The sequence below is a fragment of the Podospora bellae-mahoneyi genome, chromosome 6, assembly GCF_035222275.1.
Source record: "Podospora bellae-mahoneyi strain CBS 112042 chromosome 6, whole genome shotgun sequence".
Classification (NCBI taxonomy): domain Eukaryota; kingdom Fungi; phylum Ascomycota; class Sordariomycetes; order Sordariales; family Podosporaceae; genus Podospora; species Podospora bellae-mahoneyi.
The window spans coordinates 1471357-1496477 of NC_085885.1; the positions used below are offsets into that span (position 1 = coordinate 1471357).

Consider the following 25121-nt stretch of genomic DNA (forward strand, 5'->3'; position numbering starts at 1 on the left):
CTTGATGGCCGCTCACCAAGGCTTATACAGAGTAATACCTTAGCCGTGGAATTTTTATTTTATCAGTTTTGAACTATTTATATCTTGCTATCGATCCAGGCCCAAAGCCTCTCAATTAAAGTTCTTGGAGTATTTAATTCCAGCCTTTGAACTCTTCAACCCCGGCCTTAAAGTTATTGGTCCCAACCTTCAAAGTTTGTAGTGTCGCAATTTTAAAGTACATAACTCTGATACACAGCACTGAAAGAGACCAAAGACTACAAGACCCCATCGATATACATTGATCCTCTTACAGAGGACATCCCCACCATCCTTTCACACCTATTAATCTTCTTTTAAGGCTTAAAAGATAAGAAACACTCCTCATGGCTATTTCGAAAGGCTTCTCAGCTATCTTTTAATACCCAGTAGCTATCTTTCGATACCTAGCAACTATCTTTTAACACCTAGTGACTATCTTTTAGACCATACAGACGATTTTTTGATGCCTATCAAGTATCTTTCAATACATATATACTATCGTTTGAGGCATATGAATTATCTTTTGACACCTATAAACTATCTCTGAAGCCGTAGTAACCATCTTTTGAGGCCTTGATTTCAAGTATCACGCCATATAAAAGCCTTCTCTCTGCCTGAGAAAGACACATGCTCATAACTCAACAGTCCACACCAGACAAAAACGCACAGTTTTCAATGCAAGCTAACATAACATATTGTTCTTCCTGCCAGAAACATTATCACCCCTCCTATCTACACCCTAATCTTTACCTCCTAGGACGCTTGCTGGGCCTAGCGTTCTTTTCCCTCTTCTTTTCAGCGATGACACGTGCCTTCCTGATGTCCGTAGCGTTCTTCAACTCCCGCTTCGAGCCTTCCCCATCCTTGAACTTGCCAATCCTCTTTTCCTTGGCTTCGGCCACCCGCTTCTTCCTCACATGATAATCATCACGGAATTTGTCAGCTTCCTTGGGGGCCTTTTCTTGCTTGTGCTTATACCTGGTGCCACCTTCCTGGTGGCCAGGACCGTTGGCAAGCCTGGCCAGGCCAGGCTTTTCCAATTCGCCAACACCAGGTAGGCGGCCAATACGGTTGGACTTCTTCCACTTGTCGAATCTGCCGGACTGGAAGGACGCCGCGATCTTGACACCGGACTCACCACGGATCATCTTGACGCCCTTGGAGCCGTCGTCATCGTTGGCACGGGCGACGTATTTGCTGTGGCGCTTATCCCAGCGGAGTTTGGAGCGGGTAGGCAAGCCGAAGGCCTTGGCGCCGTCGTCGTTGGTGAGGTCCATGGCAGCGTCGCGGGCGGCGGTGACGAAATGAGACGAGTTGACACCACCGGAGTGGACGCCATAGGCCTTTTCTTCTGCCGCCGAAGTCGTGCGTGGCGTGTAGGACATAAAAACCTCGGGGTCTTGGAATGACGCTATAGGGTCACCACCCTTTTGCTTCTTGCTTGACTTGGACGAAGTAACCGTGACTTCCATTTCAGAGTCCGAGTCGTCCTCTTCTTGCTCCGACTCCGACACATCCTCCTGCTTTGCGGGTTCATCGTCAGAATCCGAGTCAAATTCGCTGCCAGCTTTGGGTCCCTCGCCATCTGACATGTCAACATCAGAATCGTTTTCTCCCTTCGTGATCCTCCGTGGCGCGACCTTGGTTCTGAAGCTGCGCATCACCTCCGCCGCTTTGTTCCTGTGGGACTTTCCTTGGGGCCCAATTTCGAAGACTGTCTCCTGAGGCTTGAACAAGCTGATCTTGGAGAGGAGATTGTCACGGGCTTCCTCGGCATTGATCGCCTCCACGCCAAACAAGGGATGAAGTTGTGTCCAACCCTTTGAGTTGATGATCTCACGAGCTCTCTTGGCACTGGAGCTGGAAGCCGAGTTTCTGGTCCTCATATAGAGCTTCTCAGCCTTGAGGGTAACACCCCTGAGCGCACTGATGTCGCCCTCTTCGTTCAGAACCTTGTTGACCCACTCAGTCTGATTCTCGAGCTCCGATCTCTTCAGCGCACCGAGCACAACATCCTGAGCAAATGAGGGGTCTTGTCCATCTTTACCCATAACCAGCCTCCGTCCGAGGAAGAGCTGAAGATCGATGAGATAGGGCAGATCAGACTCCCGTACAAGAGCATAAGCCCAACCGCGCTGGCCAGCACGAGCCGTACGACCGACACGATGGACGAAAACCTTGGGCTGTGGAGGAAAGTCGTAGTTGATGACATTGGCAAGAACTGGAATATCGATACCACGAGCCGCAACGTCTGTGACTACCAGAATATTCGTTCTTCCTCGTCTAAAGTCATCAACTTGAATCTTCCTAGCGGTTTGATCCAAAGAACCGTAAATGTAGGAAACAGCGAAGCCGGCGTGGCGAAGGAGATGTGCAATGTACTCGACGTGATGCTTGGTAGCCGTGAAGATGATTGTAGAGTGGGCTGTCGGCTTCTCCTTGAAACTGAGTCTGTCGCTGCCACGCTTGCGCTTCCCCCGAGAGTTATTTGGATCAGCCTCGTCTTTTGGTGCTCCTTCTGGCGTTCCCATTGGCATCTTGATAATATCGTGAAGAATATGCAACAGAGCGCCCTCCTTCTCACCACCCTTGACAGAAAAGAAGGCACTCTCCATATCGGGAGACACCTTGGTCTCAGCGTCCAATCTCACCAAGCTCGGCTCCTGTAAACCAGCTCTGGCAAACTCAACCAAGGATGATGGCAGGGTAGCCGAAAATAGCAGAGTCTGTCTTGACGATGGCAGCGCATGAAGAATCTCGGTTAGCTGCTCGGCAAAACCCATTTCGAACAGGCGATCGGCTTCGTCGAAGACCACGTATTTGATCGAGGAGAGGTTGAGGTTCATTTCAACCTTCAAATGTAGGAAACGACCAGGGGTAGCAATGATGATATCGGGGTTCGTGGCCATCTGGGCGAACTGCTCCTCCAGGCTGTCACCACCAACGAGGAGAATCGTCTTCAGATCTGTGCCGCGACCGAGTTCCTTCACAACCTTCAATGTCTGTAGCGCCAGTTCACGAGACGGCGAGAGAATCAAGGCTCTGGCGCCGACCTTGGGGCTGTGTCCCTTCAAACGCTCGATCATGGGGATGACGAAGGCTGCTGTCTTTCCTGAACCTGTGCGCGCCATACCCACAACATCTCTTCTTTCCAGGACCAGAGGGATTGTCTTCCTCTGAATTGGAGTGGGGACAGAGAAGCCCTTCTTTGTGATGGCTCGTAATAAATTCGCATTGAGGCCTTTGAAAACCACATGTTAGCCCCCTATCACCGTGGAACGTTTGATTTCCCAAGGAATACGTACCCATGGCCTGGAAACCACCACCCTTCTTTACCGACTTGCCCTGCACATTCGAGCTTTTCCTGTTGGACTTGCGCTGAGCGGTAGCAATGAAGTCCTCATCGTCCTCGGCATTCGAATCGCCATCGCCTGCTGTTAAGAGATCTCCGAAATCAAGATCGAAATCCGCCTCACCGCCCTTCTTGACAACCTCAAAATCGCCATCACTCTCGTCGGCAAACAGGGACCCCGCAATATCGACCTCGTGCTCCGACGGAGTCGGGGACGCAGCGCGTCTCTTCATCGTAGGAAAATGGTATTATGCTGCACTAATTGAACGTAGGATGGTCGGAGTTGAAAAAGGGAACTGGTATTTGATATTCGGCGCTGACAGCAGTGAAAATAGAGCTCAAAGTGGTGGATGGTGTTGCTAGAGAGCTGTTGTAAATTTTCGGCATCACTGAGCCTGCTGTTACTGCGCTGCTCAGCGAAATTTTAGTGGGGTTGATTCCTTATCGGTTATCAATTGCTCGTCAACATTGGCGCACTGCGACCTGCATCAAACAACCCTGTATGAGTGAGGTGTCGCACCTGCTGCTTCCTCCTTCCACACTTTGCTCCCATCCTCGTGCAGCTGAATTCGAACTTCCACCTTTCCCTCACAACCACCCGCGTGAAACAAATTAATCCCTCCCACAACCACCCAAGATGTCAACCCCAAAACCAACAGAAAGCGCGGCGACACCAGCCGATCCCGCCCCAGTTGACACCCGCGATGCGCTCGAAGTCCTCGAGTCGGAAGCCAAAGAGTGGGACAAGGTATGCGATCGCAAACATCACCCGCCCTCATTAACATCCCATCCCTCACCTCTCCAGTCCCCATTCTCCCAACAATGGTACTAACACCCTTCTCCCCCAGGACGCCGAAATCGACCGCATCCTCAAAGCCTTCCGCCTGAACGCCTACGCCGTCCTCGGCCTAAAACCCGGCGCCCCCGAATCCGACATCAAAAACCTCTATCGCAAGAAATCCCTCCTCATCCATCCAGACAAGACCAAAAACCCCCTTGCCCCCGACGCCTTCGACCGTTTGAAAAAAGCGCAGACCGAGCTCATGGACGAGAAGCACCGCGCCCGACTCGACGAGGCCATCGCCGACGCTCGCATGCTCTTGATGCGGGAGATGAAGCTCACTGTTGACTCCGAAGAGCTCAAAACTCCAGAGTTTGAGAAGAAGTGGGATGAAAAGACGGTATTTGTGCTGGTGGAGAATGAGCAAAGGAGGAGGCGGCAGATGAAGGCGCAGTTGCAGGAGGAGGGTAGGGAGCAGAGGAAGCAGGAGGAGGAGTTGGAGCAGAGGAAGAAGAAGAGGCAGCATGAGGAGGACTGGGAGAAGACGAGGGATCAGAGGATTGATAGCTGGAGGCAGTTTCAGAAGGGGAAGAATGGGGAGCCGGAGAAGAAGAAGAAGAAGAAGTTGAAGCCGATTGGGTGAGCTGATGGGGGGGGTTAGCAGCACAGATGAGATACGCAAGACTTCAGATGAGATGGAATAGAACGAACTGACGGGATGGGATAAGCATAACAGGGCATCATCTCGAACGAAGCAGCAGGGGTTTGAGCTTATGGAAGGGCATTCATGTCGTGAGTTACATTTCTGGGTGAAGGAGAGGTAGAGAGGACGTTGTTTGACCCCTGACCATATCATCAGTTGCCAGCATACTCTACACCTTAGCGTGGAAGTCATCTTGCCCCAGCCTCCTTGGGTGGTGGTTTATTCTCTCCTGAAAATGGTTTGTACACACACATCAAGCTCCATGCTGTGAACCGTTTATCTTTATTGACGTTTCTTTCAGGTCTCAAGGTAAGATTCCCAAGATCCGTGATGCCAAATACCTTTTTTGTGTGGGTCTTGGTTGGATGTCCTGTCCACAAGCCATCCCTTTCAAGGTGAGATCCGCGTGGTTCGTAATCAAGACGACAAACGCATCTTGGAAAAGGCGACTTAACCTATTAGAAAATGAGCCATTGTAGTTGAAATACAATCAGCCTTCGTTCATGGGGATAGCGGTCCCTCAAGAGTACAATATGGACAACATTACGCAGGCTTGACTATGAACCCTTTATGAAAATTCATTTCAGATCATGTATCCCACCCCGAATATCCTACCTCATAGCCATAGCCTTCTTATTCAACACCCTCTCCTCCTTCTGCTTCCCCTCCTTGGGCGCATGAGTCTTCTTATACTTCAAAAACCTCACCAAATTCAACACCGCCTCATCCGCCTTATCCCTCAACTCCCCCTGCGCCCTCTTATCAATTCCCTTCGCCAACGCTCTCAACTTGGGCAAAAACTCCTCCAGATGCTTATGGAAGCCCTCCTTCCAGAACACCTCCTTATCATTTTCCGTGGCCTCATCACCATAAATGTCAAAAATCTGGTTGACAGCCTCTACAACATCAGCCGGTGGGATGGTCTTGTCCTGCTCACAGCTCTGGAGGAGAGTGATCAAAAAGACGCCAATCTCGCGGTTGAGATCAATAGGAGCTGTGTCCCTGGCCAAAGACCCAAGGATACCAACGCACTTGACGCCCAGACCCTGGAGGGGGTCAACCTCCTTTCCTTCTTCTGGTTTTGGCTGGTTCTTCGCGGCCTGGTAGAGCGCAATGAACTTGCGATGTTGGCCTGGAGTCAACGGTACATTTGCACCCAAGCTGCGGGCAATAGCCCAGGCAAGACTGGCTATTTGGGTGGCGAGGTCGAGATCAGCATTATCAGCCTCGACGATGGGAGTGATGGCCTTGACCCAAATCTTTTTGGCGGCTGGATACCACGCATCATAGATGTTGGAGTTTTCGCTCTCAGAGAAGTCGATGCATGAGACGGTCCAGGCAATATTGTTGAGGGCCGTCAGGGCGTTTGACTGGATGGCGAGGTTCTCTTCGCCATCAATCTGAATATTGGATAGACGAACCAATTGCGGGATAGCTTGTTGAATGAAGGCGCCGAGCGTGGGAAGGTCGTCCAGATCTCCAGAGTCAAGTGGGTCGTCGGCTCCTGTTACCTTTTCCATATCGGCTTCCAGATCGGCAATATCGTCATCATCATCCTCCTCGTCTTCATTCATGTCGTCATCCTCCTCATCGTCCTCCTTGTCTTCGTCATCACCGTCCCCGGCATTGGAAGCTCCGTCCACATCCATCGCGTCGTCACCCTCAGGCTTGTCCTCAAGTCCGTTCCATTCCTCCTCCTTTGGTTGAGAACGGTTGCCCTTCTCAAGGGTCTCCTGCAAATCAGCACCGATAGAAGCCAAAATCTCCAAAGCTAATTGGACAACAGCTCCCTGGTTGGCGTTCCCATTAGCCACAGCGCTCGCCGAAGGTACATGTTCCAATGCACGAGTGAGGGTTCCAATAAGAACTGCATCGCAAGCGCCGTCCTTCCCGGGGCTGTGGTCGAGCCATTGTAATGACGAGAAAACATTGTGAAGCACACCGCACGCCATCACCGATCGAGGACCGGAGCCAGAGGCAAGTTTGAGAAGGACGTCGTAGCATCTAGTTTCTTGGTCGTTCGTCATGGCTTGGCCCAGCTCGAGGTTGTCTTCTGAAAGTGTCGTCAGGCAGGAGAGGGTCTCCTCATAGATCTCTTGCGGCGTGGACTCTGAGGCAGACAGACGGAAGAGGAATCTGACGATGGTTTGGTTGGCCACGATAGCGGTGGTGATCTCCTCGCGGGCCATGCCGAGAAGATTGAGGAGAGCAAGAAGGGAGCTTGAGATCTCCCATACAATACGTTGCTGAGCCTTGGTGAGCTTGGAGAAGACAGGCTCAGTTGATGTGAGTGTGTCAAGAATCTATGACCTGGTTAGCTCTGGCAAGTTCATAAGAGTTGTAGGTCACATACAGCTTTGGCAGCATGCTCGATGGCAGTCAGAATGTCGAGTCTGTATAGGTGTACACAGAAATCGGCCTCCTCTTCCTCAGCGAGAACCTTGAGAATCTCCCAGCCAGCAGCTCGGCTGTCGATGCTGTTGTCGGTGAGTGTCTCGGTGAGAACAATGTGAACAACCTGCTCCCTGAGAAGCAGCTTTCTGGTTTTGGCATCTTGAACGATGTTGGCGATGGCGCCGGCAGCCTGTGTTCTTGATTTGGCTTCGGGGTTCTTGAGATCCTTGAGAATGGGGAGAATTTTGCTCTCACGGAGCTTTGCAAGCTCTGGATCAGTTGGTGGTTTTGAAGCCCTTGCGATGGGGTCTGCGCGGCTGGCACGCACTCTGTTCTTTCTTGCTTTGCCCATTTTTGTATCTGGAAAATGTCTGATAGTTATGACGTGGCGTTTATGAGAGAAATATCTGGAAATACGGTCCCACGAAAATTTCCCAGGTTTGCTCAAGGCAGAAAGTAAATAGAATCTAGATGGTTGTCGCAACAACAATTGTGGAAAAAAGTTGAGAAAAGCCCTTCAACCCCACATTCGTCCCCCGCCATCCACACAAATTGAACCCCGGTCCATGAGATGCGGAGATCCAGGGTCGGGCACGAAGTACCTTTTGTGACACCAGACATATTGAATTTCTCAAATGACAGAGGTTCCACGCTTAGACTTGATGTTCACAATATTCATACTGGCTCATGTTAAGGTGTTAAGCTAGCCAATGTCTCACATCGTTACACTTCATTCCCTTACCACTCAAGTAGATGAGAACACAGGTTGCAAACAAAAGTACTTCGGCTGCTAAACAGCTCCAAGGGTTCGTTGATGCGGGACATGGCAGCCCTGTAAGTGGAGCCGAGCTGTCTTGGCTTTAGGGAGCCACGTTTAACCCAGACGCGCCAATCTAACCACCATCGACCTCCATCCACTATCATTGCCGAGTTCGGGGTCCTAGCATCAAGCTCCCGAGGCACCAAGTCAACCAGACTGGCGACTAATATTGATTGAATGAGATGCGGTTCCGCGCACACCAGCCAATCTCTCATCGTCTGAGACACTGAGCTATTACTTTATATCGTGGTTGATGAATGGGAATGCACTCAGCTGGCATCAGTCGATGAGTGCAAGATGGGACTTTTCACCAACAACGACGACGCAATGGTTAAGAAGGACGATGATCTCAGGCGGGGGAAGACGCTTCCCACTCGCGCACCATGGGTACCAGCTTCAGCACCCAGAACGCCCCCGCGCAAAACGATCAAGCGGCTCGTGGTTGCTTTGGCTGTGGGATTCTTCGTCTATTTGTTCATCAAGAATCTACCGCCAATGGATGATCAAGTACGCAGAGACTACAGGCATCCGAGATATTCAGATCGCAAGCCGGGAAAACAGCCAGGCCCGATGCCAAAGATGAAGCCCCCACCACCTGAGCGCATACCGGAGAAGCCCGTGGTGAAGGACATCCCGAGTGAACAGCCTGCTGCTGTTATGGTAACCCCTGTCGTAACTGACACTACTACCAACGCCAGAACATATGATGGCCCTATTTACTTCAGGAAGCTGGCTGCGACATTACAAGCCATTGAGAGCAGTACGAGCGGCTACAGCGCGGTGAATAAGAATGTGCTGTTTGCCGCTGCTAGCTTGAAGAGCGCCTCAGTCTTGCTCCCAATGGCATGCAAGATGGGGACTGAGCTTCGAAGCTATGTGCACTTTGCGTTGATGGGTGGTAGTGAGATTGATTTGGATGAACTTCAAGCTGTTAACGGCATCGACGAGTCCTGCCAGATCATCTTTCACGGTAAGAGGACAGATCTTGTGCCGATGCCTATATCAATGCTAATCCGTGAACCACCATAGATGCGAGGCCTGATTATGCCTCAACCTCGACATTGAGCCGCCTCGAAACATGTGCTACACGTGGATTATGTGAGCTTCCTTTCCATGACAGTTTGATAACACACCTCTCACACGCTGATAGACCACATTTACAAGTATATGCATCCTCAAGTTCTGTTTCTTGATGCTTCTGGTGTGGAAGAGCACTATTTTCTCGATGGCATCCGCAAACAAGCAGACGTCTCTGGAGTGCCCATTATTGAGCTGCCCAAGAATGCTCACTCACGGTTATCTTGGATGACGAAACTCGATAGCTCGTCGTTGGCGGCTTGGAATAGGATCAGCGTCGATATACTGATCCATGCGCCACCTGTAGGCTCTGGTAGCCTGATTCGATTGCTTCAATCATTATCAGCAGCTGATTTCTCAGCGGGCCCAACGCCTCACCTCACCATCGAACTTCCTCATGACATTGATCGGGCTACGACAGAATTCTTGAGGGACTTTAGTTGGCCACCAAGCCGCACACACAGCCTTTCCAATGTGCGGCAACTTACACTCAGACATCGCATACCTCGGGCTAGATTGACCGAAGAAGAAAGTTCGGTCCGTCTTCTCGAGTCCTTCTGGCCGGTCAGTCCGCGATACTCTCACGTGCTGGTACTATCACCCCAAGTCCAGCTATCGCCTGGATTCTTTCACTGTAAGCCTTTTCACAACCAGCTCAACTGGCCCGGTAACTAACATCCACCAGACCTGAAATTCACTCTGTTGGAATATCTCTACTCATCCAATTCCCTCCTCCAAAGCTGGGATTCCCGCCTGCTCGGTATCAGCCTCGACCTGCCCCCCACAACGCTAGCAGACACCTCAAAGTCATTCAGCCCACCTGCTCCCAAACCCATGAAACAGGCCAAAGACTCCAAAAAGCCATCACTATCCTCTCAAACGTCTAGCTCAGCTCCTTTCCTGTGGCAGTCCCCCAACAGCAACGCCATGCTCTACTTCGGCACTAAGTGGACAGAACTCCACTCTCTTGTATCGAACACTATCGAACATCAACACTCTACCTCGTCCCTCTCAAAATTTTTCACCACCAAGACCGTTAGCAAGAGGTATCCCTCCTGGATGGAACACGCCCTCAGGCTTTCAAGAGCAAAGGGGTATTTCGCGCTGTATCCTAGTGAGGCTACTGCTAAATACTTGGCTACGACGCATAATGAGTTGTTTAAGGGGCCGGAGGAGTACGAGAAGGAGCTGGAGGTAGATGATGGGAGAGGAGATGAGGTCAGGCTCACGTCTGGGCCGCTGTTGGAGACGGTGCGGTTGTTGGGGTTTGATGAGATGCCAATTGTGAGTTGGGAGGGCAAGGAAACGGGTTTGGAGGGGTTGGATGAGGGGGCGGAGGAGTATGTTGGGGAGTTTAGGAAGGCGGTTGGGGGGAGGTGTGAGGGGTGGGAGGGGGCGGAGGTGGGGCAGAGGTTGGGGGTGGGGGGTTTGTTTTGTTTGAGTGGGGAGTGAGGACGTGATGTAGGTTATTGGGTAAGTTTGAAGGTTTCATATGGAAGAGGGACATTAATGTGGTCTGGGTACTTGTATCTCATAGTCCGGGTATCTCTCCGTTATCGTCTGAGCATCTGAGCTTGGTTAGTCACATTCTACCTTACATTTTTGAGATGTACGGATCATGATATTCATTAATGCATAGAGTGGCAGCCGTCCTCGTAAATTGCTTTCTCATCTTCCAGCATCACTCACTCGTCAGCCCCCTCATTCAACTTATTTATCACCAACAACGACACGCACGCGCCGACGATACACAGCGCTATGCAAGCCATCACCTATTATCCCATCAGAACATATTCCTCTTTTTTGTTCCCCTGTCCCAGTACTTACAGTCTGCGTCTTCCACCCCGTCTGCACAATCGCCGCCCTCCTGCTGTACTTATTCACCGTTTCTACCATCTCATCAGCAACAACTCCCCTCCCCTCCCCCCCCCTTCCCATTCCACATTACTCACTGATATAATTCGCCAAGCCCACCCCAAGACAGCTCACACTCAACGCCCAGAAAACCGCCCCCAAGGGATACGCCATCCTCAACTCGGTCTCTGTCGCTGTTTTCCGCAGATGAAAGGACAGGACTATCGCGACGGAGACAATGGCCATGTAAATCGATAACCGGAGGTAAGAGAGAAAGGTGCGCTCGTTGGCGCAGTGGTCGCGGCAGTCGGAGGATTCGTTGTTGAAGATTAGGGGGCCGAATAGAGGGGGGTGGAAGAAGGCTCTGGCGAGGGGGTCGCGGCTTGTTGTGAGATGAAATTATTAGTGCTGAGGATTTGAGAAGACATGAGATAAAATATGAGCTGTGATTTACTCTGTAATCTGGTGAACATCCACCGGCCTTGTCAGTGAAGCCAATGGCTGACAACACAAACTCGACCGGGTGAGGTCTTCCTCGTCTATTTGATCGCTCATGGCTGGATTTTGGTCTGGAGGGATGAAAAGTGTATTTGGGATGGTTGGATAGATAGAGGGCATCATAGAATTTCTATTTTATAAGTTTAATATGAGATGTGATGAGTTTGTATAAGTGTGCTTCCCTCACAAACATGACGCCATCGTGGGCTTGAATGAGAACCTTGCTGGTGTTTGTTGCAACTAGTGGGGGTGAGCGGGGGTCATTCTTTGACACTTATCGGAGCGCTTATCGGTGGCAGCGGGGCACGCGTTGGGCTTTTAATTAGTGCGGCTTCTGCCTGTGCGACCTGACGCGAAGGAGCTGGGAGGGAAACGCGTCTTTCGGTTTATTCACCTTTCCAAGCATTTTGAAGTTTGTTGTTGACTTGACTACGACACCACCCGCGCTATTGACAGACTTTCTTGCAACAACATATAACGACTTCAGGACGTCATGAGTATGCTATACCGATTAGGAACACAATATTGACAGGCTAAGGCTAATGTAATGGCAGCATCATACGGCGGGTATCAAAGAACGGGCTATGGCGCCCAAGGCGGTGATGAGGGCGGCGGCTTCATGAGCGGTTCCCAGCAAGGCAGTCAGGGTCAATCAAAGAGGGTATGTTCCCACATAAGGTCTCGCACTACCTGAGCCCCCAGGCTAACATCGATCCCCCACAACAGAGCACAATCGACGAGTACCTCCGCCCAGTAACTATCAAGCAAATCCACGACGCCAAAGCCGGCTACAACGAGTCCGAGATCACCATCGATGGCTTCCCCGTCAGCACAGTCACCCTTGTCGGCCAAGTGCGCTCCGTCCAACCCCAAACCACAAACATCACGTACAAGATCGACGACGGCACCAGCGGTACCATCGACGTCAAGAAATGGGTCGACCTTGAAAAGTCCGAATCAGGCGCCGAGACCCCCTTTAGCCTTGACACCTGGGTCCGTGTTCTCGGTAGACTCTCGAGCTTCAACGGCAAGATCCACGTTGGCGCACACCATGTCCGAGTGATCGACGATTATAACGAGGTCAGCTATCATTTGTTGGAGTCTACCTATGTGCATGTCTGCATCTCGAGGGGTTTACCTGGTGGTCCTTGGCCACAAAAAGAGGGTGTGGCTGCTGGTGGTCATGGTAGAGGGGACTCTGACAGCATGTTCATCGACAGCGGGAATGGGTATTCAGGTGATGCTGCGGCGGCTAATGCTAGGGTGGCGTCTTGCTCGAGACAGGCCAAGTCGTTGTATCAGTTCATGCAGAGCGATCCAAGATCGATAGAAGGGATCAATGTAGTTGATGTCATGGCTGGGTCTGGGATGGGCAAGAGGGATGTGCTTGCAGCGGCGGATGAGTTGTTGGGCAACGGTATTGTCTATACCACTGTTGATGATGAGACCTGGGCCATTCTCGAGACATAAAATTGTTTGGTGTAGGGGGCATGTGCAGATTGAATGACGGGGTATGCATGGCGAGGGATACCACGGCGCCAATCATTTGACTGATTGCTTTGATTTGTCTCCTGTAGAGTACGTACAATTCCCATGGCATTCCGATTTGGGGCTACCGAAGGATCATTGCAGTTGTTCGGTGGATTATAGCTACTATCTAGGTAGATCTGACCTAACAGTCGTAAAGAGCGCAAAACATCATCTCAAACAAGAATCCAAGACCAATTAGCCAAACAAAGAAAAAGTCAATCTGCGAGCCATATGTTGAGTATGGCGATACATGTGAGCAAACGACCCCCTTTCAAACTTAGTCAAAAATCACCATAGGTTGAGTTGATCAACCAGCATCAAACATCCAAAAACAAACAAAACAAAAACAAAAAATTCAGACGCACCAGAAACCATCCCTTCCTCTCTTTCCCAAATCAACCAACAACGTTGCCAACCCTCCTCCCCTTCCCCGTCGCGCCCGGCTCCCGCACCATGATAGTCAACCTAACCGGCCACCTCCCCCTCTTCAAATAAATCTCCTTCTTGATCTCAAACCCAAACTTCTTGTAATACTCATTATTCACCGCCGAGCTCGACTCAAGGTACATCTGCCTCCCCTCCCTATCCGCCCTCATCATCCCATCCCTCAGCAACCGTCCCCCCAAGCCCCTCCCCTGAGATCTCGGTTTAGTGCCCAAGTAAACCAAATACCAAGCATCATTCTCCTTCTCCGGGCCCAAGACCTCCCGCTTGGTGTCGTGAAGCAGAGGGAGGATCTCATCAAAGAGACGGCGACGGCCTTCAGCGCAGAGTTGGAAGTGCAGACGCCAGAGCCCAGAGCGGAAGTGGGTTAGGTAGCTGTCGAGGGAGGGGGGTGGGTTGGGTGGTACCCTTTTTCTTTTATCAACACTTTGTTTTCATCATGCGGTGAGGGGAGAGGCACTTACCAAAGAGCAACACTATCAAAATCCTCCCCCACCGTCGTCACAAGCCCCCCGCCGATGCAGTGAGAGGCGACGGTGTAAGTCAGGATATCGACGTGAAGGTTCCATTTGTCTTCCGCCGCACCCTTGCCCTGTCGTCCCTTTGCCTCGCCGCCGAAACCAGCCCAGGTGAATGTCACCCCTCCAGATGTGGTGGCGGAATCATCGTTGGAAAGAGGGGATTCAACAGCGGGGTTGCTCTCGATATCCACCAGATACCTCGCGTAGTCATCCGCCTGGAACGCGTGCGCGAGACTGAGGGCCGCCTCGCGGCATTCGTGGGTTTGGACGGTGCGCACTTGGGTGTTCCAGGCTGCGGGGAGGAGGGAGCGTTTGGTGAGCGTTGCGAGGACTTTCACGCCACTACTGCTGCCATTCCCACCACTGTTTGTTGTTGTTGATGAGGTGGAGAGTGGAATCGTCGTGGCGGAGGGGTTGGAGGTCGCGGTTGTTGTTTTTGTTGTTGTGGTGGTGGTGGTTGACGTCGCCATGCTGGGCTAACGTCTCGTTCAACTACATCATGGTGAGCATGAGATAAGACGGACGACTTGGGAGGGAGAGAAGTACTTTATGTGTCTGATATATTTTGTATACTATCACCCGTATGGACTCTCGAAAGCTGACTTCTCGAGACGGGCATAAACCCTATTGAGGACGACCTCATTAGCATCTCGGTCTTCCAGAACAACCGCAATGTGTGATTTGATGACTTACTGGAGGGGTGGCGGAGGCAATTAAGTGCGGTTCGCAAATCAGCAGACATCAATGTGGTCTTTAGAGCTGTCCTGGCTCCGTTGGCTGGTAAAAACAGAGGAGGTAAAAGTGTAATCGAAGAAAAGGTCTTGACCAAGACCCGGCTGTATGGGTTATCTTCGAAGAGCGGCTGTTGTTGTTCACTAATGTCTCGTTACACGTAAGAGTAAAAAGACGACAAGAGATAGGTTGGGGGGGAAAGTGTTTGTATATATGTGTAAGTACCAGTCGGCCGGAGAGTGGATGGATGATTGTTGTTTGGGGTTTTTTGGCGTGGGCTGTGTAAGATGGGTTGATGGTGATAGATTGGGTAGTGGGAGTGGCAAAATGACTGGATGGGACGAGTCCTGGTAGGGATTGTCCTAGTAGTCTGAGTGGTGGTAGTAGCAGCGGTAGCAGGTTATGGTCGTTGTGCAAGAAGAAGCAAACAAGACAACAACAGCAGCAACACAGCAACAACTACAAGATCGACCAAACAGACAACAGGCAAGACAATGGCAACAGCGCGTAGTGTGTGTGCGTGCCCTTGATGCTAAATTGCCCCCCTGAATGGGGGACTTTCAAGTAGACTTGGATAATTCGGGGGGGTGTTGTACTGGATCAACTCTGGGGTAGTGGTAGTTCTGACGAAGAATCCAAGAAGGCGACGAAGTGGCAGGTAGGCACCTTGAATATGTAGACAGCAAACTAGGACGGACCTCAACAATTTCTGAGACAAATGACACGAAGGGGGACCAGCTTGCTCCGATGTAATGAGACAAGGATGACGAGAGTCGGAGACGATAAGATAGGTGGGATGAGAAGTTCCCAATGTTTGGAAATCAGGCAAGCAGCCGGAGGAATGCAGCGGGCTCTTTTGGGAAAGACGGGGAGCACTTACACCACGCCCACGAGGACATGCATGTAAGGGAACGGTGGGCTCCCCATGTATGAGCACTCACACCGCAGAGAGCCGGAGAAGGTCTCCCCCAGTCCACCCAGTCATCAGACAACACAAGTCCATATCTCTCTGTTAGGGAATAGGAAATTGTCGGGAATGGTTCCATTGAAGGTCCCGGACAACGGGGCGGGCGTATCCATTGGCTGCCAACGGCTGCCCACAGACCGGGGGAAACCAGGGAGGTCCCAAGGACGGAACCAGGAAGCAACGGCAGCGCCGGCATCCCCAACGTCGGTCAAAGGTAGGGGTTGGGATCGCGCCTTCCTCCAAACTCGCTATCCAATGAAGCCTGCACGAGATGCAACCTGTACAGCATCCTGTTGACGAACAGGGACCTTGTCCCCAGGCTCAACAGTCCAATTCCTAGCGGTTCAGCTGCACATCCCAAGTTAGACGGACTAGGGGACTGGGGGGGACTGTGCTGATCCGAGCATCGGGTCCCACCGGTGTTTGAGTGGAAAAGTTGGCCATCAAATGGTCATGTAAGTCGCCCTGTTCCAATCAAACGTCGTCAATTCGTGGCCTGTATGTACACGGATATGCAAGAGATGATCAGGTGACGCAGCCATGGGGTGTCCTGACCGCACGCCCTGCCTGCAGCCGCTGGTTCCCCAGAGATAGTGATGCCTGTCATGATAAGAGCTTGTCCAGTCGAAGACAGAGATAAACGGGTGGCATACTCAGCAGCAAGCACGAACAGCTTTGTTGTTGTTGTTGTTTTTGTCACATCGCATGGTTGCATTCCCGAAGCACCAATGTTCTGTACTCCCCGTTGCCGAATCTACAGGAAAATAGTTTTTTGATTATTATTTTAGTATAAACCCCCCACCCTAGCCCCCCTAAAGCAATTGCTCTGCGATTAAGTAACACTACCAGTGTTGTGTATGCAAGGTGCTGAAAAAGGAAGCAAGCGGCTCTCTGCCCGGCTTTATAAGTCGCCGGTCCAAACAAAGCAGAGAGCGGATATCTTAGGCATAAAAAGCGGAAACCAATCGGACGGCCAACGTCTCGAAACACTGCACTTTTCTTTTGCTGTGTTTTGCTGTATAATCCGAATTCCGATCCCGTCCACTACATGCGGCGGATCTCCTGCTCGTTCTTGTACTTGTCGAGCCCGGTGTCCAAGTTCGCCCACCACTCAAACAGCATCGAGTTGCAGATCAGCTTGAACCAAGGCGTGAACTTAAGGGAAGGATCCTCAAAGAGCTGCTTCAGCTTCTCGGCAGAGACATACTGTACGTCCTTGACCTCGTTCGGGCTGGGGTTAAGATCGACATTCGCCTTGATGAAGAGAATGTAGTCGACTAGAGTGGTACCTCATGGTTAGCACATTGGCACGACAGCGCGGGGCGGCTGCACATCATTGCTACTCACTCTCGTGCTCGCCCCATTTCCCGTCGCTTGGCGCCTTGTAGTGAATGCGTGTCAGGAAGTGAAAGTCCTCCAGGGGGACCTGCTCCTTCTTGATGCCCAATTCGTGGTCCAACTTCCGTCGCGCAGCATTCTTGACGCCCAAAACAGAGTCCTCCAGGTTGGACCCGGTCTCGCTCGCCATGTGCAGCGGGTGCGAGCAGCAGGTGTTGGTCCACATGTCCGGGAAGGTAATCTTCTCGGAGGCACGCTGCTGAAGAAGCAGCTCGTTCTTGTCGTTGAAGAGGAAGACGGAGAAGGCGCGGTGCAAGAGTCCCTTGTCGATGTTCGTCATGAGGTGGCCTGGTTGCGCGTAGTGTTTCTGGTCAGTACAACATGAACCCCGCGCATAACAACCCCTCCCCCCCTTTCCTAGCTGCTTCTTGTATTATGGTGACAACTCACAAAGCTTCTTGCTGGCAGTTCCGATCGGCATATCATTCTCATCTGTCACGATGCAGACCTCGTCCATCAAGCGGATCTGCTCCTCATCGTGGCCCTCGAGCGCCTCGCCGCTGGTGTCGATATCGGGGAAGAGGCTAAGGATGGTCTCGGCTGTGATGGGGACGCTGCGCGTCTGGGTCTCGATGGTGGTGACAGACATGGTGGGCGGTATAGATGAAGTGGGTGAGATTAGGAGCGCGTTACGGGTGGTAGACAGAGGGTTTGGGCGCAAGTTATATTGGAAGGAATTAAGGTTCCCCAACAAGTCCACGATAAGGGTCAACACAGCTGCAATTTAAAGTGGGTGCCCTGAACCCTTCTGCTTTATTGCCCGGGTAATCACCGGGCCCCGGCCCAGCAGCCTGGCACGAGGGGCAAATCGCGGGGACCTCTGGCAGCCGCCAGAACCCTTCAAAGAACACTCTTGCCACCCCGAGGGTGCACCCGCCACTTACACCCAAAGAGGAAGATAAAACACAAGCTTTGCATCCGAATGTCATTGTGCCTATCATGTGAGGGCGGTGAAATGTTTTTAATGAAATTCGTCACCAACCCAAAAAAATCGTCTTGGTTTTTGGTGGAAGTAAATATTGTGTACGTAACCATTAGGTACTAACCGGCATGGCCCGGCGGTTGATGCCCCTTTTTACCCCTATTCTCCAACTTCACCCGAGCCCCAAGTTTGGGCATATATCTACTTATGCTTGCCTCACATCCCTTTGTAAATATACGCTGAAACAAGTGTTATGTGTATTGTTTCCCAAACCATCGCAATAGTCAACCCATTCATAGTTGTTTCAGAGCCTATTCATTCTGCCATTCTTGTGATGTCGTCATATGTTTCATCAACCCGATTTTCTCCTCTTCTTTTCTTCCAAATCTTTTTCTTGCATTTCTATCATCAGCCGGCGTTGTTTCTGTTCTCAGCCTCTTTAGCTGCCTGATCCCAATCAGATGCCCAGATAAACGCATATTCAACCAACGACACGCTAAACAGGAATATTAGCAATCGCATCATCACATCTGGTTCAAGGAGAACTCACAGGCCTAGGCCAATCGTGACGCCGATCCAGAGGCCAGTCAACTTCCAGCTCAGGCCAAAGCCCAAGCCAAAGGAGATGGGCAGCGCCACGACATAATAACAGACCAAGTTGGCGTATCCTCCGAATTCTTGCTTGCCAATACCACGCAGCAGCCCATGAGAGACAGTAGCCATGCCATCGAAGACCTGCATCAGCGCACAAACAGGTAGGACCTTCGCAACCAAGTTGATGACATCATCATCGTCAGTAAAAAGCCGCGGGATTTGATACCGAAACACCGTCAGCATCGTCAGGTTAAACACCCCCACAAGAAAGCCTCCAAATACAGTCACCTTGGCCGAAGTCTTCGCAGCGTCCACCAACTTAGCCCCCACCAAATTCGCAACCCTCGTCGAGCCCGCAATCGACAACGGAAACGGAATCTGAAAAGTTGTCGAAGTAATAGTAACCAACACACTCTGCGCCGCCAGCGTCGTCACCCCAATCCTCCCACACAATAGCGTCAAAATCTCAAAAGCGAACCACTCCGCCACAACCATAATCATCCCCGGCAACGCCAACCTAATCATCGGTCCCCAATTCCTCAAGGCCCCCTTCTTAAACCCTCCCCACGCCTCCTTCCCCTCCACCTTCCACACATATAGCCCCAACAACAACGGCAACAAATTCTGCGTAATAGCCACCGCCATCGGAGCGCCCTTAAACCCCCAACCCAGCTTCCACACAAACAAAAAGTTTAACAGAACATTCACCGGCGCCGCCACAAGCAGCACATACGTAGTAGCATGAAACAGTCCCTGGGCCAAGACAAACCGTTTCCCTGCTTCAAATATAGCATACGCCGGCGCACCCAACACAATCGTCCTGAGATAAATCCCCGCAAACGCCGCGCTCGCCTCTTCAATTCCCAGTTTGATCAGTATCTCCTCCGACTTCCACCACACCCCCATCACCGGCACGAGCACCAACATCAAAAAGTACACCATCCTCTGCATCTGCAGCCCCACTAGGGTCTTGTGCCCAGACCCAAACGCCTGCGCACAGAGGGTATCCAGACTCGTGGCCAGACCCTGGATAGGAGCGTAGCAGGTGATGGTTGCTGTCATGGTAGCCAATGTCACTGCTCCCAACTCGACAGTTCCTAATCTTGCAACAGCAAAGATGGACGTTACTGTCAAGGAGTACTGCAGCAAAAAGGTGACAATCAGTGATTTGGAATAACCAGCAATAGTTTTCGCCTCCCGCTGCCAGGTGGTGCGGATTTGTCCTGCCGCCACGGCAGCTTCCCATTGCTCGTTGAGATTTTCCGGGGCATCTGATGGATGACGAGAGGTGCTTCCCAGCAAGGGAGCCCGCTCATCCGGACCGATGATGATGCGAGGTGTTTCCTCATCACTGGACGGAAGAGGGACCTTGGTGCTGAAGAGTCGTTTGTACAACCGGGAGAATTGGCCGGCGATGCCTTTTGGTGGTGGCTCATGGTGGTGTTTAGGCGGAAGAATATGATTGTCCCTCAGCAAAGACCGTTCAGCATCACGGCTGCGGGCTCGCTCAGTGCGGGTGAGTAAGGCGGGATCATCATATCCCAAAGGAAGAGCAAGAGCTGGGCGGGTAGTCCCAAAGGCTATCCCGCTTGGCCGGCGGTACAGAGTTGGTCCTTGGGTGGCATCGTCTTCTCTATGGTCAGATCCGTCAACTGCTTCTGTGTCGACGGGTATGTCTTCGTCATCGGAGAAAGCTGCAAGGTCTCGTGCCAGGACTTCTTGGGCAAGAGGCGAAGTGGAGAGGAAGGAGTTTGCTAAGGATGCGTGGCGGTCATGGTGGCTGCTGGGGATGGAAGATTCTTTTCTTGCTGGAATTGGCTGACTTCTTGGACTTGAAGGCATTTTGATGACCTTTTCTACAGAAGTATTTTGTGTGTGTTGAAAATGTTCAAGGTAAGTCCGCCACCGGAGAGAGCTTGACGGCTCGGCCTGTTCGGATGAGGCAAGCCGAACCGGACCCTGTGTTGGTAAAAGCCGGGACGATGAACCGAATGCGACGCAGAACCCAGAGAGTATTTTTGACGTTGCAGGTTGAGCTGCAATGCAATGCACGACGTTCGGTTTATCGAAGAGGTTTTCAAGGCAAGTGCATGAGAGTGAAGGTGAGAAGTCATGAGTCAACTCGAGGAGGGAGGTCCCCCTCTCTTGTGTGGAATTGGCTGGGCCCTTGGAGGGGTCTGACTGCACAGCACCCTGGCAAAGGTTTAGGTAAAGATTGACCGTTGTTTCGGAACCCGTACATAGAGAGGATTAGTGCATGCTGCCGATAACCGGCATTACTATGAAGCATCATCGTACCTCCCCCGCTTCAAGAGGTAGGTGAGAAAAGTGGTTGGTGGCTGGGCCATTGATTATGGAGGACCGAAGGTGCGAATCGTAGAAAGATCTCACAGATGCGGTCATCCAAGCTGTCGTGCGAGGCCCCTGCAGGTCGTTGAGCTGATTGTTCAGAAACTTGGGTTCGTGCCACGATACGGGTTAGGGTTGTGGAGCAGAGTAGTTCTGAATAGTTCGCTTAGTTCTGTCCGCGTATGAAGCCAAGTAGAAAACCAAGATATCGAGTGAGAAACATATCAGATTAGGTATCTTTGAGCTTCATCGGGTAATTTAATTGTGTGTACTTTTAAGTTAGTTGGGTAGTTGGCTTCCTATCAGTAGAATGGGGAACAGAAAGCTTGGTCTTATCTGACTGAAGCTAGTGATCTTATCGCCCGGCTAGTTCACGATTGGAAAGCGGTGACTTGGTGCAGAATAGTGAATTTCCCAGAAAGTTACCCAAGCAACGCTGTTTTGCGACAGCATACCCGAATTCTTGTCGGATAGTTCATTCGACATTGGATTCGTTTGCGCAGAATGGGGAAACGGTTCTCTTATGGCGGCGATGCTGCCGGTGGTCCGAGAAAAAGAGCCAAGGTGGTTCATGAAGCACCGACGTCCGAGGAAGTCCACGCCAGCAGACAGTTGAGGCAACTCCTGGTATTCGACCAGGACCCAGCGCGGTCAAGACATGGTTTGGACCTTCCGTTTCCAGTGTTGGCATGTCAATTGTGCGGCTAACTTGAAATTCCAGGCCTTCAATCGCTCAAACTCTACCTTGACGAACTCCTCAGCACAGATGGCGGCATAAAGAGCGAACGCGCCAAAATTCTCCGAGATTATTTGGATTCAGAGAAACCCGCCGAAGATGGGGAGAACCCTGTCTACCTACCAGATATTATGCACACATGGAGTCATGCCGGTCAAACCAACAACGACAATCTCATGTCCGCTGTTCCCGTGGTACTCGTCCTGCTGCTGAGGCTGCTCTCCCAGTCGCTTGAGACCGTCCCATACGGGCTTGGAATTTGCAGAACATTGTTGATCAAAGAATTTCAACAGCTGATCAGTCGAAATTTAACCGCTGACAAAGGGAAATCCTTTGTCATCTCTCCCACACTTCGCTTGTTGAGGGAGGCGGTCAGCTTCGATGGAGGGGCGATTGCGAGACCTCTTTTCAGGGCGAGGGCGACCATGTTGAAATCATTGGCCCGCAATATGGGTATCGTCCACATGGGAGAAGACAAGGAAGACACCAAGCGACCTTCGGCTCGCACCAATGCTATTCAATTCTTTCTCGCCGCAATCAAATACCTTCACCCAGAGGCGAAGAAGGAATTGCTCTCCCAAAGAGACATCGTCTCTGCGCTAACCAGGGACGTCAAACAGGATCCTCCATATATGCTCAAGGAGCTACTCGTTGGGCTGAAAAATCACATTATTATGGACGATAAGGTTCCCCGCGAGGCCAAGTCAAACCTGCTCAACACCTCGACCCTTGTTCGATTATCAGCGCTTTACCAGTATCGCCTCGATTCCCCAGCTGAAGACGAGCCCTCGATAGCTGATATGGCGCACGAACTATTATTAGCTGTGTGCACAAACCCAGCTTGTGGCGTCTTGAGACAGGACGCTGGATTCTACCCCCGGGAGATAGACCCAAACACGACAATACCAAGGGCGGAGCTCGACGACTTGGGCCTGGAAGCGGTTGCGTGGATGAACAAGTTCAAGACGGAAGTGCCTATTCGAAACTTCACGCTCTCGAACTTTCTACCAAATCTGCGCCCTTGGTCAAGCGTCAAACAAAGCGAACTCATCACCTCGATCTTCAAGGTGGCACCGGAACTAGTGGCCAACTACTTCATCAACAACAAATCTTTCACCTTTGAACCGAAGCTTTCTGCCACATGGATTGGTTACGCGGCGTTTTTGTTCAATACCATCATTCTCCCAATACCAGAGAATCTGTGCCGCGGTCCAAACGTCCCCGAGCTGCCCCCACCTACGTCAATTGTTCTTGACAACGTCCTCCCGCTTCCTCTGAACCAAAAGGCCCTCGTCCGCTGCCTAGAACACAAATCAAATATGATCAAGTTCTTTGCCACGAGGATCCTGGTAGTGGCCATAGAGAAGCTTGATGCTGTCATCACAATCTACCAGGACCCTTCTCACACCAATAAGTCAATATGGAACGAAGCCGCTCGAAGGCTGGTGGACGAGTTTTGCCAGCGCGCCCCTGGCATTCGCAATATGATTACCGCATGCCAAAAAATCCCCACAGAGGATCTACTCCACCGCGAAGCGGCAAGTCGGCTGCTACGTCTATGCTATGAGGTGCTGCCTCAAGCTACGCTGAGTGCCAAATTGGATGTTTCCGCCCATCTAGACGCTGTTCTGGGCCGCATCTCCAACCAAGAACTGGAGGATCCGCGTGACTTTGCCCTCGGGCTGAAAGAACTTGAAAGTCTTCTGGCTATTGCTGGGTACTCTCCTGGTATGCGGTGGTTCGGGGCTTCGAAAGGAACCACTTTGTCACCTTTCACTCAGTTGCTGAAGATCTGCGTCGAGGCCCCAAAGGGTGTTTCACTGGAGGCGATGAAGCAGGTTTTGAACTTTGTGGCCGTCGAACAACAGCTCGTTCCAGGTCATGCCGGACACCCTGGCTTGCTTCCGTTGATTGAAGCTCTTCAGTCCTCTTCCAAGTACGCCTCTCAGGCATGGCCGTTCTTGGATAACTGCTTAACGCAATGCGCCAGCAAATCGGTGAAGTATGTCGAAATGCTGCAAGATATTGCACAAGAGACTGCCGAGTCCACTAGTCAAAACATCGATGGGCCACTCGTGAGCCCCATCATTCTTGCTATCCGGGACCAACTTCCCCACGCATCTAAGAATGGAGGGGAAGAGGTGCTCAAGGCTCTTGGCCGAATTTTGCCTAGCTATCTGGGGCTGTCAGCCACTGTTGGTGAGAGCAGGCCGATACTCAGCTCGATCTTTTCCAAGATGGTGAGTGACCTCCCAGATCCCAAGGGCAAGCTTGCCAAGGCAGGCGTTCCTGAGAGGCTTGAATTTCAGCACAATTCTTGGTCATCTTCGAAACCAAAATCCGAGAAGAAGGCAGTGGATACACAGGATGCGGCCACACTCGAAACCAACATCGATCAAGAAACTTTGGAGGGCGTGCTGCATGTTCCCGATAGTTTGGAAGCAGAAAACTCAGCTTTGATGAAGTGGGCAAACAAGACAGCAGATGAACTTGTCGACGAAGGTTATGCGACCTCCTTGATTGCATTGCTGGCATCTGAACATGCCAGTATCCGTAAAGAGGCGCTTGTCAGTATTCTCAAGGTGGCAGACAAGATCAAACAATCACAGTATGAAGAGAAGGAGCAAGTTTGGCTGCTTTTGTCTGAACTGGCGGAAACGGCCAAAGACAATATCCACAACGGACCTCTGCCCAGCACAATAGTCGCGTTTGCCAGCCACGCCTTGCATATCGTACGCGACCCGCTCCATGGCCTTTACCCCAAGGTCAACATTTTTTTGACTCGAGGACCGTACTGGAGTCTGGACAAGCTGCCTCTGGTGGATGAGATCCTGACCGAGGAGCCCAACGTCGGCGATGCCTTTTATACCCAGATAAATTGGCTGCTGACGTACCTCATCGACGGGTTACGTTCAGCTTCTGACCTGGAGCTTTATCACAAAAAGCGTAACCGGGGACCAATCTTGGAGAGAATCCTTGCTCTGGCGGTCAACCCATACATGAGGCTACCACTACGCACCCAGGTGTTGAGATTACTCTACCGGGCTAGTAGTATCGAGGGTGGCAGTACTACGCTCACGACGAGATTCAGCGTGATGAACTGGTTGGAGGAACGATGGTCCGCGTGCGCTGATTCCAGTGAAGCTGCAGTCTATGATGGCCTGCGTAGGAGGATATGGGAGACGTGTGACCAGCAAAGGGTTACAGAATGGAGTAAGAACGGGCTGCCTTGAGCATTTAATTGTATAATTACAGAGCATGTACGAGACAATACCAGGATACTAAGTCGTTTTGAAGATTACCAGCGGAAGCTCGAGTACTGTTCTCAAAGGAAGTTGGGGCCTGTGATTTGTTGAATGAAAGGGTTGTGGCTGCCTTGACAGCTGCAGCAAGGAGTTCCCGTCTTGGGGACACAAGGACTCCCCCAC

General features: G+C 51.4%; 10 protein-coding genes across 10 annotated transcripts; 4 read left to right on the forward strand and 6 right to left on the reverse strand.

Annotated features, from left to right (window-relative positions):
• Positions 1-548: 548 nt before the first annotated feature.
• DBP10 (ATP-dependent RNA helicase dbp10) lies at positions 549-4108 on the reverse strand. Its single transcript, XM_062880757.1, has 2 exons — positions 3327-4108; positions 549-3262 (listed from the first exon to the last, which is right to left on the reverse strand). The coding sequence occupies exons 1-2, from the start codon at positions 3604-3606 to the stop codon at positions 768-770; spliced, it is 2775 nt and encodes a 924-aa protein (XP_062729390.1). The 5' UTR covers positions 3607-4108; the 3' UTR covers positions 549-767.
• Positions 3860-5415, forward strand: spf31 (DnaJ subfamily C member 8). Its single transcript, XM_062880756.1, has 2 exons — positions 3860-4121; positions 4222-5415. Exons 1-2 carry the CDS (start codon positions 4011-4013, stop codon positions 4795-4797), a joined length of 687 nt encoding a protein of 228 aa, XP_062729391.1. The 5' UTR covers positions 3860-4010; the 3' UTR covers positions 4798-5415.
• On the reverse strand, positions 5210-7764 carry QC761_603070 (uncharacterized protein). Its single transcript, XM_062880755.1, has 2 exons — positions 7211-7764; positions 5210-7160 (listed from the first exon to the last, which is right to left on the reverse strand). Exons 1-2 carry the CDS (start codon positions 7601-7603, stop codon positions 5469-5471), a joined length of 2085 nt encoding a protein of 694 aa, XP_062729392.1. The 5' UTR covers positions 7604-7764; the 3' UTR covers positions 5210-5468.
• A 139-nt stretch (positions 7765-7903) lies between these two features.
• On the forward strand, positions 7904-10600 carry QC761_603060 (uncharacterized protein; the record flags this gene model as incomplete). Its single annotated transcript, XM_062880754.1, has 4 exons — positions 7904-9041; positions 9101-9169; positions 9222-9782; positions 9834-10600. The coding sequence occupies exons 1-4, from the start codon at positions 8369-8371 to the stop codon at positions 10598-10600; spliced, it is 2070 nt and encodes a 689-aa protein (XP_062729393.1). The 5' UTR covers positions 7904-8368.
• A 56-nt stretch (positions 10601-10656) lies between these two features.
• Positions 10657-11716, reverse strand: QC761_603050 (uncharacterized protein). Its single transcript, XM_062880753.1, has 4 exons — positions 11457-11716; positions 11101-11384; positions 10976-11037; positions 10657-10920 (listed from the first exon to the last, which is right to left on the reverse strand). Exons 1-4 carry the CDS (start codon positions 11621-11623, stop codon positions 10834-10836), a joined length of 600 nt encoding a protein of 199 aa, XP_062729394.1. The 5' UTR covers positions 11624-11716; the 3' UTR covers positions 10657-10833.
• A 132-nt stretch (positions 11717-11848) lies between these two features.
• ssb2 (Replication factor A protein 2) lies at positions 11849-13218 on the forward strand. The gene is made up of 3 exons (XM_062880752.1): positions 11849-11997; positions 12055-12161; positions 12227-13218. Exons 1-3 carry the CDS (start codon positions 11994-11996, stop codon positions 12968-12970), a joined length of 855 nt encoding a protein of 284 aa, XP_062729395.1. The 5' UTR covers positions 11849-11993; the 3' UTR covers positions 12971-13218.
• On the reverse strand, positions 13038-14465 carry QC761_603030 (uncharacterized protein; the record flags this gene model as incomplete). The annotated part of the gene is made up of 2 exons (XM_062880751.1): positions 13038-13882; positions 13939-14465. 2 exons carry the CDS (start codon positions 14463-14465, stop codon positions 13426-13428), a joined length of 984 nt encoding a protein of 327 aa, XP_062729396.1. The 3' UTR covers positions 13038-13425.
• A 2273-nt stretch (positions 14466-16738) lies between these two features.
• Positions 16739-17837, reverse strand: IDI1 (isopentenyl-diphosphate delta-isomerase idi1; the record flags this gene model as incomplete). The annotated part of the gene is made up of 3 exons (XM_062880750.1): positions 17483-17837; positions 17042-17380; positions 16739-16971 (listed from the first exon to the last, which is right to left on the reverse strand). The coding sequence occupies exons 1-3, from the start codon at positions 17679-17681 to the stop codon at positions 16739-16741; spliced, it is 771 nt and encodes a 256-aa protein (XP_062729397.1). The 5' UTR covers positions 17682-17837.
• A 246-nt stretch (positions 17838-18083) lies between these two features.
• Positions 18084-21269, reverse strand: QC761_603010 (uncharacterized protein). The gene is made up of 2 exons (XM_062880749.1): positions 18565-21269; positions 18084-18510 (listed from the first exon to the last, which is right to left on the reverse strand). The coding sequence occupies exons 1-2, from the start codon at positions 20448-20450 to the stop codon at positions 18423-18425; spliced, it is 1974 nt and encodes a 657-aa protein (XP_062729398.1). The 5' UTR covers positions 20451-21269; the 3' UTR covers positions 18084-18422.
• Positions 21270-21391: 122 nt separating this feature from the next.
• Positions 21392-25003, forward strand: QC761_603000 (uncharacterized protein). Its single transcript, XM_062880748.1, has 2 exons — positions 21392-21618; positions 21679-25003. The coding sequence occupies exons 1-2, from the start codon at positions 21462-21464 to the stop codon at positions 24924-24926; spliced, it is 3405 nt and encodes a 1134-aa protein (XP_062729399.1). The 5' UTR covers positions 21392-21461; the 3' UTR covers positions 24927-25003.
• Positions 25004-25121: the final 118 nt, after the last annotated feature.